The following is a 16,556-nucleotide window of genomic DNA, read 5'->3' as shown; positions in this document are numbered from 1 at the left end:
AAAAAATAAATTTTAACCCTTGTCTCTTAACATACACAAAAATTAACTCAGTATGGATTATTGATCTAGGCATAAAAACCAGAACTGTAAAACTTCTAGGAGAAACTATTCATAACCCAAGGACAGGCACAGGTTTCTTAGTAAAAGATAAAAAGCTCTAAACAAAAAAATTAAATTCACTTCATCAACATTTAAAAGTTCTGCTCTTTAAAAGTCCTGCTCTTTAAAAGTCACCACTAAGGAAGTAAAAAGGCACACATAGATTGCAAAAATTTTTTCATAATTTATCTGACAAAGGACTTATATCCAAAATATAGAAATGAATTATAATAAAAATTAAATCCAACAGTCATAGATCTAAACAAAATGTCCAAAAAGAAGATATACAATTAGTCAAACAGCACAGGAAAGGATGTTTAACATCATCAATCATCAGAGAAATCTAAATTAAAATCACAATGAAATATCACTATATCCATCAGAGTGATCACCATGGAAAAGGCTGAGAACATCAACTGTTGATGAGAACGGAAAGAAAGTGGCACTCTCATGCCTTGCCAATGGGAGTGTAGAATGGCACAATTACTTTGGGGAAGTTTGACAATTTCTTATTGGATTATAATATTTTTATCTGATGCCCCAGCAATTCCTCTCCTAGGTATTTACACCAGAGGAATAAACATACGTATCAACAAAAAGACTTGAAGAATGTTTCAGAAGTTTTACTCCTAATAGCCCATTTTTGAATTTTTAAGCAACTCAAATGTCCATGAATAGGTGAAAGGATACATAAATTGAGGTGTACTCATACAATGGAATAAAAAGGAACGAACCGTTAAACACAACAGGGACGAATTTTTTCAACATTAAGCTGAGTAAAAAATGTCAGACACAAAAGATTACATAACATATGATTCTGCTGCTATGAAATTCTAGAGCAACCTAAACTGATCTACAGTAGCAGAAAGCAGCTCATTGGATGCAGAGGACATGATGGGTGATTATAAAGGATCACAAAGGAACTTTTTGGGACAACTGAAATGTGCTGTACCTAGATTTAGGGTGGCAGTCACACTGGTCTATACATTTCTCCAAGCTCATGGAACAGGCAGCTTTATTTTATTTTAGATAAGTCACACTTAAATAAAACTGATTTAAAAATTATTTGGAAACAGTTTTTGTACAACCCCTTTGCAGATTCCTTCTTATCCTGGGGTCCCAGGGTTCAGTTTGCATCTTTTCTCCATTTACATTCATTTTCAAGAGGAAATGGGCAGTGTGCAGGACCCCTAAACAATTACAATAGTGGTATCAAAGATCACTGATCTCAGATCACCGTAACAGAGATAATGAAGTTGTAAGTGTTATGAGAATTATCAAATGTAACACAGATACTAAGTGAACATATGTTGCCAGAAACCAGCACTGATGGGTTTGCTGAGTGCAGCGATACCACAAACTTTGTTTGTTTAATAAAAAGAAAAAAGGCAGTATCTATGATCCAGAAAAAAATGGAGTGCAGTAAAAAAGGTGTGCCCATATTTGTTTAACCTGAATTATAGTTCCTACTGGAAAGGCGGAAAGAATACCGAATTAAGGAGCTGTTACTGCTCCAGGCCTAAAAGGCTTCCAAGCCTCACTGAAATAGGCTTTTTACCTTAAGCAGCTTTATTGAGGTATAATTCACATACCATGAAATCCACTTACTGTAAGTGTACATTTCAACAATTTTTAGTAAAAGTGTAGAGTTGTGTGACCATCACTGCAAGACCACTGCCCCAAGAGTTCCCTTGTGCTTAAGTACTTTCAGTAATCTCTAATCGTACCCTCAACCCTAGGCAACCAATGATCATTATCTGTCTCTAGAGCTGTCTTTTCTAGGAATCTCATGTAAATAAAATAATACAATATGTAGTCTTTTGTATCTGGCTTCTTCCACTTAGAATGTTCTTGAGGTTCATCCATGTTGCTGCATATCAGCAGTTTGTTCCTTTGTAAACTGCTGAATAGTATTCCATTGCATGGACATGCTACACTGCCTTTACCCTTTCACCAGCTGATGAACATTTAGGCTGTTAGCAGCTTCTGGTTATTATGAATAATGCTACTCTATGTGGACATATGTTTTTAACCTGGGTAGAAACCTAACAACAGAATTTTCAGAGCATACGGTAAGTTAATATTTAACTTTCAACCAAAATGTTTTCCAAAATAACTACAATTTTTATGTTCCTTCATACATGGGTATGAAGATTCCAGTTTCTTCATATCCTCACTAATGCTGGGTACTGCCAGTCTTTTAAATTACATCCATTCTAATGGATATACAGTGGTATCTTATTGTAGCTTTAATTTGCAATTCCCTAATGACTAGGGATCTTGAGGCATCTTCTAATGTGCATAGTAGTCATGAAAGGTCTAACCAGCAACTTTGTCTATCTTTAAATTGTGTTGTCTTCTTAGCATTGATTTCAAGAGTTCTGTATTGATTTCAAGAGTTCTGGATCCAAGTCATGTATCAGACACACATTACACAAGTATTTTTCTCCTGTGGCTTATCTTTTCATTTTCTTAAAGGTGTCTTTTAAAGAGCAAAAGTTTTAAATTCTGAAATACAAGTATTCAATATTTTTATTTTATTATGATTTACTTTTTAATTTTTTTGAGACAGGTTCTCACTGTTTCCAAGGCTGGAGCGCAGTGGTATAATTATAGCTCAATGTACCTTGGACTCCTGGGTTCAAGTGATCTTCTTGCCTTAGCCTCCCAAGCAGCTAGGACTACAGGTGTGCCCCACCATACCAGGGTACTTTTCTACTTAAAAACAACTTTTTTTTAGAGATGGTATCTCACTATGTTGCCCAGGCTGGTCTCAAACTCCTGGCCTCAAGCAATCCTCTTCCCTCGGCCTCCCAAAGTGCTGGGATTATAGGCATATGCTACGGCACCCAGCTAATTTTTTTCTTTATGGACATTCCTTGGTTGTCATGTCTAAGAAGTCTTTGCCCAACCGAAAGTCACAGAGAATTTCTCCTATGTTGTCTTTTTGAAGTTTTATAGGTTTAGCTGCTACATTTAGGACTAAAGTGCATTTTGAGTTGATTTTTATGTATGATGTGAGGTAAGGGTCAGGCTCAGTTTTGTGCATATAGAAACCTGATTGTCCCAGCACTGTGTATTAAAAAAAAACTATCCTTTCCCAACTGCCTTGGCACTTTTTTCAAAAATCAACTGACCATAAAGGTTTATTTCTGAACTCTCAATTTTGTTGCAATGATTTATATGCCTATCCTTATGCCAATAACACAGTCTTGATCACAGCAACATTCGTTTTGAAAATCAGGAGTGTAAATCCTCAAACTTTGTTATTCTTTTTCAAAATTATCTTAGTCATTTAAGGTCCTTAGTATTTCCACATAATTTTAGGAAAAGCTTGTCAATTTCTACCCAAAAAGGCCTGTCAGTGTTTCTGTTAGAAACTGCATTAAATCTGTAGATGAATTTGTGAAGAAATGCCATCTTAACAATGTAAAGTCTTCCAACTCACAAATATAACATACTTCTCCATTTAATCTTCTTTCTCTCAGGAATGTTTTATAGTTTCAAGTGCAATTGCAATGCTTTTATTAAATTTATTCCTAAGTATTTTATTCTTTTTGATGCTGCTGCGAATAAAATTGTTTTTATATCTGCATTTCTGGACTCTCAATTTGTGGTATACAGAAATATGATAGATTATGTACACTGGTCTCAAAAACTGCAACCTTGCCAGCCTCATTTATTAGTCCTGAAAGTCCTGAGTGTGGCTATTCCAATACTCATTTGGTTTGTGTTCACATGGCTTATATCTTTTCCATTCTTTTACCTTCAACCTATTCATGTCTTTAAAGTGTTTCTCTTGTAGAGAACATATGGTTAGATCTTTTTTTATCCAGTCTGACAGCTTCTGACTTTTGATTGACATTTACTATATTCATATGTTTGATTTAATCTGCCATTTTGCTGTTTGTTTTAGCTAAGTCTCAGGACTTTTTTGTTCCTCCTTTAGTGCCCTCTTTTGTATTAAACAAATATTTGGTACTGAACTATTTTAATTCCTCTGTTGATTCTTTCAATGTATACCTTTTAGTTATTTAGTGATTGCTCTAGGGATTACCATGAGTCTCATTTCATCACTATCTATTTCAGATTAATAATGACTTAACTCTGATAAAATATGGCAAGCTTGCTCCAATATAGCTTCATTTCCTCCATCATCCTTTGAGCCATCACTGTCATATATATGTCATCTACATATTTTACAATATCAATATTATATTGGTATTGTAAAGTATTGGTATTACAAATTGGTATTATAAATTATTGTTTTAAACACTCTTATGTCCTTTAAAAAATTAAGAAAAGAGAGATGCATATAGACTTCCATATTTACCCACCTATTTATCATTTCTAGAGCTTCTCATTCCTTCCTTTGCACTTCCTTTCAACCTGAAGAAGGACTTCCTTTGGAATTTCTTAAAAAGCAAGTCTTTATCTGGGATGTCTTTACTAAACCTTCATTTTTGAAGGATAATTTTGCTGGATATAGAACTTGTGGTTGCAAATTTTTCCTTCAGCATTTCAAATATGCCATTCTATTTCCTTCTGGCCTTCACTGTTCTGATAATAATTTTATCATTGCTTTCTCAATAACAAGTTTCTCTCACTGCCTTCAAGATATTCTCATCATCTTTGTCTTTCAGTAGTATGACTTAATGAAGCTCTGTTTGTGTTTATCCTACCTGAAGTCTGTTGAGCTTCTGGGATCCACAGATTAATATTTTACTTCAAATTTGTGATATCAATAGCCATCATTTCCTAAATGCTTCTTCTGTCCCTTTCTCTCTCCCTATCTTTTGGAACTCCCATTAACCATATGTTGGTGCATGAGATGTTATCCCACAGGTCTCTGAAGTTTTATTTATTTTTCTTCAATATTTTTTATACTCTTTCTCTTCCGATTGGCTAATACCTTTGATATACCCTGATTCTTTGGCCATTGCAAATCACTATGTAGCACTTATTGTGAATTTTTCATTTTGGTTAATTACTTTTCAACAGTAGGACTTTCATTTGTTTCTTTTTCAAAGTTTCCATTTCTTTATTGATATTCCCTATTAAGTAATGATCCTCCTTAATTTTTTAAATGTATTTATAGTAGTTTTTTGGTCTGAGAAATCCAACATCAGGGTCTGTTTAGAAGTAGTTTCGATTGACTGCTTTTTTCCCCCCGTTTCTCATAATTTTTTAAACTGGACATGTTAGATAATACATTACAGTAGCTCTGGATTTAATCGTCTTTTTCTAGAGCACTGCTGTGCTGTTGTCGTTTCTTAGCTTGAAGTTAATCTGCTGAATCTTTCTCACTCATGGTGAGAGCTGATGCAGCAGCTGATGTCTCTACGCAGTTTTTTAAAGCCTCAGTGTTATTTTTTAGCCTCACTCTAGAGGTTGCCCCCTGTGTCTGCATATCTGAGTAGTCAGTTAATGATTAGTCAGAGCTTATGCTCAAACACCCTAAGCTAGTAAGAGAGCTCATTCAAAGTTCCATCCTTTCTCCAGTCAACCCCAGCTCTTATTTTCCCCCAGGCCCTCTCAGGCCTCTTTGCAGAACGCAGCCTCCAGTTAGCCAGGTGTTTGTGAAGATTTTATCAAGTCCCTTGATGGCTCTCTCACTTCCAAGATCTCCCTGTTAAATGAAGGACCACATCCTTAGGATAGGAGAGCTGGAGGCATTCTCTGTTAGCTACTGCATAGGGTTCTCTGCCTGTCACTCCATATCAAGTCAGCTGGTTTTCATGGCCAGCCTTGCCCTTGAAATTGACTTTGCAAAAATTATAGTGATAAGGAAGATCTGACATAACTGACTCCGGCTTGCTTCTGTCAGACTAAACTGCTTTTGCTCATTCTTGGTGCCAGAGTTATAATAATCATTTCCTTGAACTGATCCCACCCTTGTTCAAAAGTTGAAGCCATATTTGTAAAGATTAACAAAAGTTCACAACGTTAGAATTACGGTAGGGACTACATCTTTGCTAAAGAATAGGCACATCTAAACCACGACCTGCCATTGCTTAGCTTGCTTTTCTCTAAATTGCTAACTGCTTCAGAGTCATGTAACCAGGGGTTGTAATATTTATAACTTCCTCAACTACTCCTACAGATAACATCACTATTGTAAAACCTAAAGAACTGGTTTTTGAGATATTTTTCTTCCAGAGTTAGCATTTTGGCAGATCAAGAGACACCACCTGAGACCTCCTCCCAGGAACTGACTCAGCTATGCAAAGACAGTTTTAGACATCCCTGTGATTTCATCCCCAGTCAATTGTTTCAGTTCTCCAGGCCTCTGCCAACCAAAGCAACCTTAACTTGAATTCTCAGAGAGGTAGATTTGCAAACTACCTCCTCTGTCCCTCTGCTTGGCTGACCCTGAAATTATTAAACTCTTTCATTGCAGCAATACCTGCTGTTCTTGGTGTATTGGTTTTTCTGGGCAGCACTCAAGAAGAACCCATCAGGCTGACACCCTGGCAGCATTACTTTGCCAATGGATGAGGAACAGGATAACTCCAGGCCAGAATACCATCAATTCCCACTGTTCTTATCTAAAAGTCAGACGTTTTTAATGAATTAATGCTTCGCAAATTGTTGCTTGCTTTTGGTCAATTTCCAGAGCCCAAAAGTGTTTTTCACAAGTTCATCAGTTTTACAGCTATTTCAGTGGGGAGAGCATTTATTGACCTCTTCACTATTCAATAGCTGGCAGGTACATCAATTAAAATAGTTTTTTTGTAGACCAGCAAGGAAATATTATTTCTGTGGGAGGTAAACTAGGGTTCCAACACAGATCCAGAAAATCAGAAACATCTACAACTAGTAAAGTGCTGATAGTAAGAACAGACAGCCAACCCTCACTAGGAAGAGTAAACTGAGTTCTTTACATGAGAAATCATCTCTGTATTTGCTAGTTGAATAGAAAAAAATTTTTTAACCACCTGCTTTATCAGCACAAGACAGCCATGCCATCTTCACACAAGATTCAGAAGTCCCTCCTTTTCTTCCCACTCACTTTAGAACACTTGGGGTCCTCTGTAAGCCAAATTAACCCTCTCTCTAACATCCCATTTCACTGATTAACAGCCTTACTAGGCTTTTCCTTGAATATAGAGACACCAGATTCTGGTGTCTGGTGACCAGAACACCTACTTCCTTCCTTCCTAGAGACCTGCACATAATCTTATGATCCTCAATAGAAACTCTGCTGTTCTACGAAGTGTGGGCTTGCTTGGTGATCTGCCCTGTCTCTTTTGACCAGGTGTTCTCTTAGTCAGCACAAAGGGATCTCAATGAATTACAAAAAAGTCTCGAGGGATTGTTTGTTCTTTTACAAAGCCCTACTCATAAGAAAGAGGAAAGGAATTTCAATGTATTCACTATGCCAGACACAAATAGTGACACTGATACATGAAGTCACTTGATTCTTTCCTGTTCTCATTTTGCTTACAGATGACAAAAATGAACCAAACCCCCCACCCAACTATTGTTCAGCCTTTTTTTTTAACCAGATCTAACTTTTGTTCCCACACCTGGCTCAGTAAGATAATGAAGTCACTTAATTGTTCTTCACAAAGAAAATTTTCAAAGTTAGCCAAAATAGACGAATAAATTGGTTTTTGGCTGTTGGTATTAAGCAAATTTATTTTTATCTTTCAAAATACAAAGAATAATATTTCAGTTTACATGAAGATTTAAGACCTTCAACACAGAGCCTGATTAACAGTCCTCAATTTAGCCTCTCCTAGTATCTCAATAAGTACACATAAAAAAATTAAAGCTTTTTAGTAATAGCAAAAACTACTAAGGTAATGGCAGAATCATGGAGCAACTGAGAAAGACAATTATCCACAAAAACACATCCAGATTTCAGCCTATTCTAGTCACCAATAAAACCAGGACTCTAAAGAAATGTTTGGAAAAGACTTCATATCATCCCTCTCACACCCCCTAAGCCAAGATCTTGGTTTTTACACCAAGATTAGAACCTATCATTGACTGTTCCTCAGGAGCCACATTTTAATAAAGGGTGCTACTGTCCAAATCTCCCCCAGTGCCCGTACACAAGATCACTCATCATTCTTTTATTTGACTTCAAGAGAAAAAACCTTTAGGTGAAAGTAGGAAAAGAAAAAAAGTAGGGGCCGGGCGCGGTGGCTCAAGCCTGTAATCCCAGCACTTTGGGAGGCCGAGGTGGGTGGATCACGAGGTCAAGAGATCGAGACCATCCTGGTCAATTTGGTGAAACCCCGTCTCTACTAAAAATGCAAAAAATTAGCTGGGCATGGTGGCTCATGCCTGTAATCCCAGCGACTCAGGAGGCTGAGGCAGGAGAATTGCCTGAATCCAGGGGGCGGAGGTTGCGGTGAGCCGAGATCACGCCATTGCACTCCAGCCTGGGTAACAAGAGTGAAACTCCATCTCAAAAAAAAAAAAAGAAAAAGAAATAAAGTAATTCAAATAATTCTGAAAATCACTTAAAAGCAAGAGCAACAAGAAAGACCATGTTGGTTACAGTTCTTTACATCCCATATTTTGGTTCATAACCCAACTGAACCAGTAAGTGTGAACAGGATGAAGACACCACCCTGGCTGAGCAACAGATGAGCTGGTCGTAGCCTCTTAGAAATTAGGCCCTAGAAGAAAGGTATACTCTCCAGCCTGCTCTTTGATTGCAGATAGGAGAAAATGGTTAGCTTATGAGCACAGTCTGTTATCAGTTCTTTTAGAATATACATTTTAATCCACTAAAATTGTCTGGCAGGATTCTGAGGACACAATATTGAATGAGACTCACAGTCCCTGTCCTGAGTTTGAAGTCCAGTACAGGAGGCAAAGGCAAATGTATAGGGGCTCACTCACAGGTGGCCACTCCACTGAATACAATACATGTATGTTTTCACATTTTAACATCCCCGAAATCAAGAATTCTCTCATAATTGATGGCATTAAACTTTTTAGTGGAACAAAAAATAAGGGTACATCTTACCATCAATGACATCTCATATTCAATAAAATACAACATTTCATTTAATCTTCACTACAACCTTATGAAGTAGGTATTATTTTTACTCCAATTTACAAATGAGGAAACTGAGCATAGAGAGGGTAACTTGGATAATGTGGCAAAGCTACTGGGCAGGTGAGCAAGGATGAGAAGGCAGTGTGGCTCTAAAGTCTGGATCTTAGCAGCAGGTTTTTTTGGGGTTTTTTTGTTTTGTTTTGTCTGCTTTGAGACAGGGTCTCATTCTGTCAGGAGTATGGTGGTATGAACATGGCTCACTGAAGCCTTGACCTTCTGGGTTCAAGCAACTTCCCCAGCTTGGCCTCCTGCATAGCTGGGACTACAGGCACACAGCACCACACCCTGGCTACCTGCAGTATTAAACCACCGGCAGTATTAAACCAAGTATGAGGAATACAGTGCAGTACGTGAAGTATACAAGATGTACAAGGTAAGGTACAACTCCAGGTAGAAAAGTCAATGTAGAGTAGAAGGCTGACTCATTTTATTAAGAAAAGGGGGAAAGGGCCTCACCACAGAGGTCACAGGTCAACAGGGCTCTGAAAGACCAGCCGGAATTCATGTTGGGGGCAGGGGGCTCCCTGCAAATACAAAGGAACCAAGTGTCAAACAGTGGAGCATGTGTGCACTACTACAAATGGTTCATTATGACTGGGCCTGCCTCAGTCAAGGAGGGAGTGCTGCGAACTGAGAGCGGAAAGGAAGGCAGGGGCAGTCACAATGGGTGCTGCAAAGCTGCCAAGCTAACAGGAGCCAAGAGAGTTTGAAGCAGAAAAGAGGCATGGTCAGACAGATACTGTCAAAATCATCTGGGCAACAGAGCACAGCACAGATCAGAAGCCAGAGGGACTGGCTGGCAGAGTAATGTGAGATGCAGGTTCCAGATAGTAAACGGCAGAAATGGGTGGAGCTGAAGACCAATAGTGGCTTTGACATGGGTTGAGCGGTAATAAGAGCTAAGGGTCACCCCGTCCACTAAGTGCTTACTACATTCCCCGGCTGCTTTCAACATTTTACAAATGTCAAGTGCTCAAAACAACTCAAGAAGCACACACAGTTCTTAGTGGTGGCTAGATGTGGAGGTAAGAAGGAAGAAGGAAGAAGGGAGGATTTATTCCAGTTATAGTTACCGGGGCAGCTTAGAGAGAGAATGATGCCAAAGAAAGCATGAGCGAGGAAGAGATATGAGGCCAAGATAAGTGTGGCGTTAGGTATGCTGGGGTGGGTGCAGAAATGAGTAGAGCAAGATGTGGGGTGGTAACATTCTCTGCCCAGGGACACCTGCAGACCATCAGCCCTCATCACCTCCTTCCAATGGCTATTTCTCTGCCTCCTTTTTCTTCCTTTCTGTTACTTCTTAAACACTTTACCCTATATCTTTAAGGATTATCTCCCAAGAATTATCTTTATCTTCATCTTAAAACTTTTCATTATAAATTCATATTGTCTGCGAAGTGTGGGGACAGAGATAAAATGAATGCATTTAAGAAGGTAACTAAGATTTAATCTTTGACAAGAGTGTAGTGGAAACTGAAACCCATCAATTAAAACAATTTTCAAGAGAACTGAAGACATAAGTAAGGTAAGAAATCACGACTGCAGTAGCTCTGTCATTTTGTGCTTCTCTCAAACACCAGGCAGGCCAAATATAATAGAGAGCCATGTCCAACCAAGGCTCGGAATGCACCTGGGTGTGCATGGAGTGTCAATGAGGCAAGGGAGGTGAGCGTACAGGCAAGAGGGGTAGAGCTGGTGTTTCAGGAAGGGCAGGGCAGGAAGGCACAGCCAGGAGAACTAGGGAAGGTGAAAGGGGAGGAGTATCACCTCTAGCACACCTCCTAGGCCCTCAACTCTCGAGTCTCTGTCACCCACCACACTGCCAGGCAGACATCCAAGTGTGAGTGAACCTGTGGGAGCGAGAGAGTGTGTGTTGATCAGGCTGTTCTCATGCTGCTACAAAGAAATATCTCTGAGTAATTCATAAAGAAAAGGTGGTTAACTGGCTCACAGTTCTGCAGCCTGTACAGGAAGCATGGTGCTGACATCTGGTTGGCTTCTGGGGAGGCCTCAGGAAGATTATAATCATGGCAGAAGGTGAGGTGGGAGCAGGCACATCACATGGCCAGAGCAGGAGCAAGAAAGCAGGGGGAGGTGCCATACACCTTTAAATGACCAGATCTCATAAGAACTCACCCACTATTGTGAGGACAGCACCAAGGGGATGGTGCCAGAACCTGCCCCCATGATCCAATCACCTCCCACCAGGCCCACCTCCAACATTGGGGATTACTTTTCAACATGAGATTTGGGAGGGGGCACAGATCTAAACTGTATCAGCAAGCCTGACTCCAGAAGACGGGTCTCAGCCAGCTCTGGGAGTTACAGATTTCAGAAATGGAGCAGCACTAGACAAGAGAGTACATAGTGAGGGTGCACAAACATGACAGATACTAACAAGGGGCTCAGGTGACTCCGTCACAGAGGCCAGTGGGACATCCGCCATCCAGATGACTAAGGAAGAATACAGAGCCAGCTACCCAAGAGGCATCAATGAATTCTAGAGCAGCTGTTCTTAAATTTTTCAGTCTCAGGACCCTTTTTATCCTTAAAAAATATTGAGGAAACCAAAGGAACATAAGCTACATAAACAACAGCCATTGATACACAGCCATATTAGAAATTAAAACTGAGAATTTTTAACAATCTGTGAATTCAAGAATTATAAAATTGTTATGAAAAATATATTTTCAAAACAAAAAAATAGAAGAGTGGTATTGTCTTATATTTTTATAAATCTATTGAATGTCTGACTTAACAGTAGAACAACAGATCCTCAAATGTTTCTACTGCAATATCACACATCATACAGACTTTGGAAAGCCCCCCCATACGCTCTTGAGAGAATGAAAGTAAAAAAGGCAAATAATGTTTATCATTATGAAAATAGTTTTCACTTTACTACCTCTATCCTAAAGGGATCTCAGGGACTCCCCGAGATCTCTGAATCAGACTTTACAAATGATCCAGAGGATGGTAAATGACAGCAAGTTAGAGACACATAAAGATCACAACAGCCAGATAAGCCCCCAAACTGAAAGAGCAGTAAATGGAAAAGGTAGTGGAGAAATAAGAAAATTTCTACTTGTTAGGTCAGCAGACACAAAAATAGATCTCAAAATTGCTTGGTAACTTTTTTTTTATGTCAGGTGGGGATAAAGGAGTGTAACCTATCAGAATCACTGTCCCAGTCTCCCAAAATCTGGTATAACCCTTTACTTCAAAGAAGTAAAAATTAATGCTACAGAAAGTACTATTACTAATTAATGTTCTGTTAGATGCATTGGGGGTAAGAAAAACCACTGATTTACCCAATGGCTCTTACATTTTGTTTATTTGTTTATTCATTCATTCATTCATTCATTCATTCATTCGAGAAAGGGTCTCACTTTGTCATCCAGGCCGACATGCAGTGGCACGATCTCGGCTCACTGCAGCCTCTACCTGCTAGGCTCAAGTGATCCCAGCCCGCCAAGCCGCTGGGACTGCAGATATGGGCCACCAGGCCCAGCTAATTTTTTGCATTTTTTGCAGAGGCAGGGTTTTGCCATGTGGCCCGGGCTGGTCTTGAACTCTTGAGCTCAAGCAATCCATCTCCCTTGGCCTCTCAAAGTGTTAGGATTACAGGCATGAGCACCTCACCTGGCTGGCTTTACATTTTATAGGAGGCATCAAACAAAGCCCAGATAAATTAAGAAACTAAGACAAGAATTAGAATTATGAGCTTCAGCTTCCTAATTCAGTGTTCAAACTAAAATTAATTTATATTATTTACATACACACTGATTAAAAATGAAGGAAAGCAACCCCAAAATAACAGGGATGGGACAATAAAAATTCCCCATGGGAAATCCACATATTGATAAGGTTGGAGAAGAAGTGGTTTAGTGGCTGGAGGCCTGGAGCTTCGGCATTAAACAGCCATGGTTTCAAACTCTGAGCATAATATGAGCTCGGTGTATAAACCTGGGGAAGGTACTTCAGCCCTCTGGGCATCAGTTTTCTCGGGTGTAAGGCTGAGCTAACAGTACTACAGCCCTGGACAGCTGTAAATTTCAAATGGAAATACACTTCAGCAGTTAACATTATAACTGACGTCGAGCTATGTTTACAAATGTTAGCAACCAATGGTAACTTAGCTACTAACAACAGTTTATTAATAATTAAAGATTAATAATTAATCTGTCATCCTTCAGAGATTTTATACCTTATTCATTTCTTAATTTTTGTTATTCATTTTCACTGAATTTTATTTTTAATTTCTCAATTCAATTACTTTTATAAGAGTTCAAAGTGTTGAAGAGATAACGTAAGATCACACATGAAATAGTAGTTTAAAGAAAATGCCTTATTGGATTCATGATAACACACTATTTGAAGTACTTGACAATTCAATCACTGTTTTCCTGAGGGAAAAGGACTATTAACGATGCTTCACTAGGTCATGGGCACAGCCCAAGCTCAGTCTGGCACACCCAGCCAACTTCCCCTTGGCTGCATACACAAATGCTTTCTGGCATTTGTTCAACAGATAGTTCCTGAGTGCCCAGGGTGGGCCAGGACCATGCTGGGCACTCTCTCTGTGGTTCCTCTGTGGCTGGCACCAAGCATTGTGTTGCCCACTTACTCACAGGGACAGGAGGGCAGGCTTGCAGGAATGAGAGAACACTAGAAGACAGGGGGCAGACAGTTCTACGGGGAACAGAATACACAGGGCACACTTTTACTAATGGACGAAGGTACTAGAGATTAGGACAACCACCAAGGAACTAAGGCTGTCACTGTTTCCCAAGAGATCAAAAAAACCCAGACATTTAGGATCAACATTGAATGCTAAGGACAATTTTAATAGAGTCAGAAGCTAACAGGGAGCAAATCCACCCTAGCAAGCTGCTTCCCTTAATCTCAGTGGAGTATTAAGTGTTTCCCTGGGGACCTCTGAGTCTTCTAGATCATTGAAATTGTGCCTGGTACTTTTTAAAGTATGTAAGGATGAAAATCACAATAAAGAGGGATATAAGAAGACATTAAGAAAGAATGCAATTTAAGTAAGAAATAAACGATTTTAAGTCTAAAACCAAAAATTGGATCTTTATATGAAATCCAAATACATATTCAATCAGTTGAAATGGGAGTCAAAAATAAAGAGAATTCAGACTGGTTTTAAAAAGATCACTTGGGTGGGGCATAGTGGTTCATGCCTGTAATCCCAGAACTTCGGGAGGCCAAGGCAGGCAGATCACTTGAAGCCAGGAGCTCTAGATCAGTCTGGCCAACCAACATGGCGAAACCTGGTATCTACTAAAAACACAAAAATTAGCTAGGCGTGACGATGCACACCTGTAATCCCAGCTACTCAGGAAACTGAGGCATGAGAATCGCTTGAATATGGAGGCGGAGGTTGCAGTGAGCCAAGATGGCATCACTGCACTCCAGGCTGGGTGACTAACAAGACTCTGTCTCAAAATTAAAAAATAAAAAGATCACCTGAAGTTTTCAGTAATCAGGAAACATAAAATACTGTTTCTGTCTTTGTATATCATTTTCATTCAATTCTCCTCCTCCTTCCTCCAATTTACTAAAGAAAAAATAAATTACTGAGCTAAATAAACCGACAAAAGATAATTTAATCATACTGATTCTGCACACTCAACATTTTAGCATTTTATGCTTTTAAATTTAAGCTACAAGAGTGTTCTATATCTGTTTTAAAGCTCTAGGGTCTAAGAAAATTTTTGACACAAGGGTAAAGCTTTGCATACTAGACTAAATAGTTCTCTAGTCACTCAAGTTCTGCAAGAAAAGTGGTCAACAATATATAAGATCCTTACAAGATTTTAAAATGTTTTTGAAAGGCAAATAGTGCCTAACCCATCCTCATATCTGTTATTCTCTTCCTAAGGCAAGTCATGTAAAGGCACACTACTCTATAATATCCCAAGGTTATTCCAGCCTCGGAAAGATTAGCAATCTTGTCTCCTTTCTGAGGCTGCATAAAATGTAAGCAAATGCTAAATTTTCTTTTTGTTGTCGTTGTTGTTGCATACAAAGTTTCGATATGTCAGTGCGTGTCTCTTTTTAAGAATTTTTTATTTTAAGTTCTAGGATACATATGCAGGATGTGCAGGTTTGTTACATAGGTAAACATGTGCCACGGTGGTTTGCTACACCTATCAACCCATTGCCTACGTATTAAGTCCCACATGCATTAGTTATTTATCCTGATGCTCTCCCTCCCCGACTCCCCTGACAGGCCCCAGTGTTATTCCCCTCCCTGTGTCCATGTGTTCTCATTGTTCAGCTCCTACTTGTAAGTGAGAACATGTGGTGTTTGGTTTTCTGTTCCTGTGTGAGTTTGCTGAGGATAATGGCTTCCAGCTCCATCCATGTCCCCGCAAAGAACATGATCTAGTTCCTTTTTATGACTGCATAGTATTCCATGGTGTATATGTACCACATTTTCTTTATCCAGTCTTTCACAGGCACTTGGGTTGATTCCACATCTTTGCTATTGTGAATAGTACTATAATGAACATATGCATACATATATATTTATAATAGGATGATTTACATTCCTTTGGGTATATACCCAGTAATGGGATTGCTGGGTCAAATGTTATTCTGGTTCTAGATCTCTGAGGAAATTGCCACACTGTCTTCCACAATGGTTAACCTAACTTACATTCCCACCAACAGTGTAAAAGTGTTCCTGTTTCTCCACATCCTTGCCAGCAATTGCTGTTTCCTGACTTTTTAATAATCGCCATTCTGACTGGCATGAGATGGTATCTCATTTTGGCTTTGATTTGCATTTCTCTAATGATCAGTGATGTTGAGCTTCTTTGCATATGTTTACTGACCACATAAATGTCTTCTTTTGAGAAATGTCTGTTCATGTCTTTGCCCACTTTTTGATGGGTTTTTTTCTTGTAAAAGTTCCTTGTAGATTCTAGATATTACACCTTTGTCAGATACATAGATTGCAAAAATTTTCTCCCATTCTGTAGGCGGTCTGTTCATTCCAATGATAGTTTCTTTTGCTGTGCAGTTCTTTATTTTAATTAGGTCCCATTTGTCAATTCTTGCTTTTATTGCAATTGCTTTTGATGTTTTTGTCATTAAATCTTTGCCCATGCCTATGTCCAGAATGGTACTGCCTAGATTTTCTTCTAGGATTTTTATAGTTTTGGATTTTATGTTTAAATCATTTTTTTTCAAGTAGATTAATTTTATTCTAAATCTATTTTTTTTTTTAGGTTTCTTTTTCTTTCTTCTTTTTTTTTTTTTTGAGACAGAGTTTCGCTCTTGTTACCCAGGCTGGAGTGCAATGGCGCAATCTCGGCCCACCGCAACCTCCGCCTCCTGGGTTCAGGCAATT

At 38.9% G+C, this 16,556-nt stretch overlaps 1 protein-coding gene across 14 annotated transcripts in view; it reads right to left on the bottom strand.

The window, feature by feature from the left end:
* Positions 1 to 16,556, bottom strand: part of MBOAT2 (membrane bound glycerophospholipid O-acyltransferase 2) — a 148,262-nt gene that overhangs the window by 46,598 nt on the left and 85,108 nt on the right. For 2 of the 14 annotated variants that reach the window (XM_078350001.1, XM_078349998.1), the window contains exon 1: positions 11,130 to 11,264. The exons of 11 other annotated variants lie outside the window; for them this stretch is intronic. Coding sequence is in view for 1 of the 3 variants with exons in the window: in XM_078349998.1 (XP_078206124.1) it covers positions 11,130 to 11,155 (26 nt within the window). In the remaining 2 variants the exon portion in view is untranslated. Of the gene's footprint in view, positions 1 to 10,945; positions 11,029 to 11,129; positions 11,265 to 16,556 lie in introns of those variants that run through there. One more of the 14 variants, XM_078350000.1, reaches the window with a different exon arrangement.

This window comes from Callithrix jacchus, chromosome 14 (assembly GCF_049354715.1).
Source record: "Callithrix jacchus isolate 240 chromosome 14, calJac240_pri, whole genome shotgun sequence".
In the NCBI taxonomy this organism is placed as follows: domain Eukaryota; kingdom Metazoa; phylum Chordata; class Mammalia; order Primates; family Cebidae; genus Callithrix; species Callithrix jacchus.
Note: the sequence above shows the minus strand (reverse complement) of the source record. Positions and strands in the feature narration are given on the sequence as shown.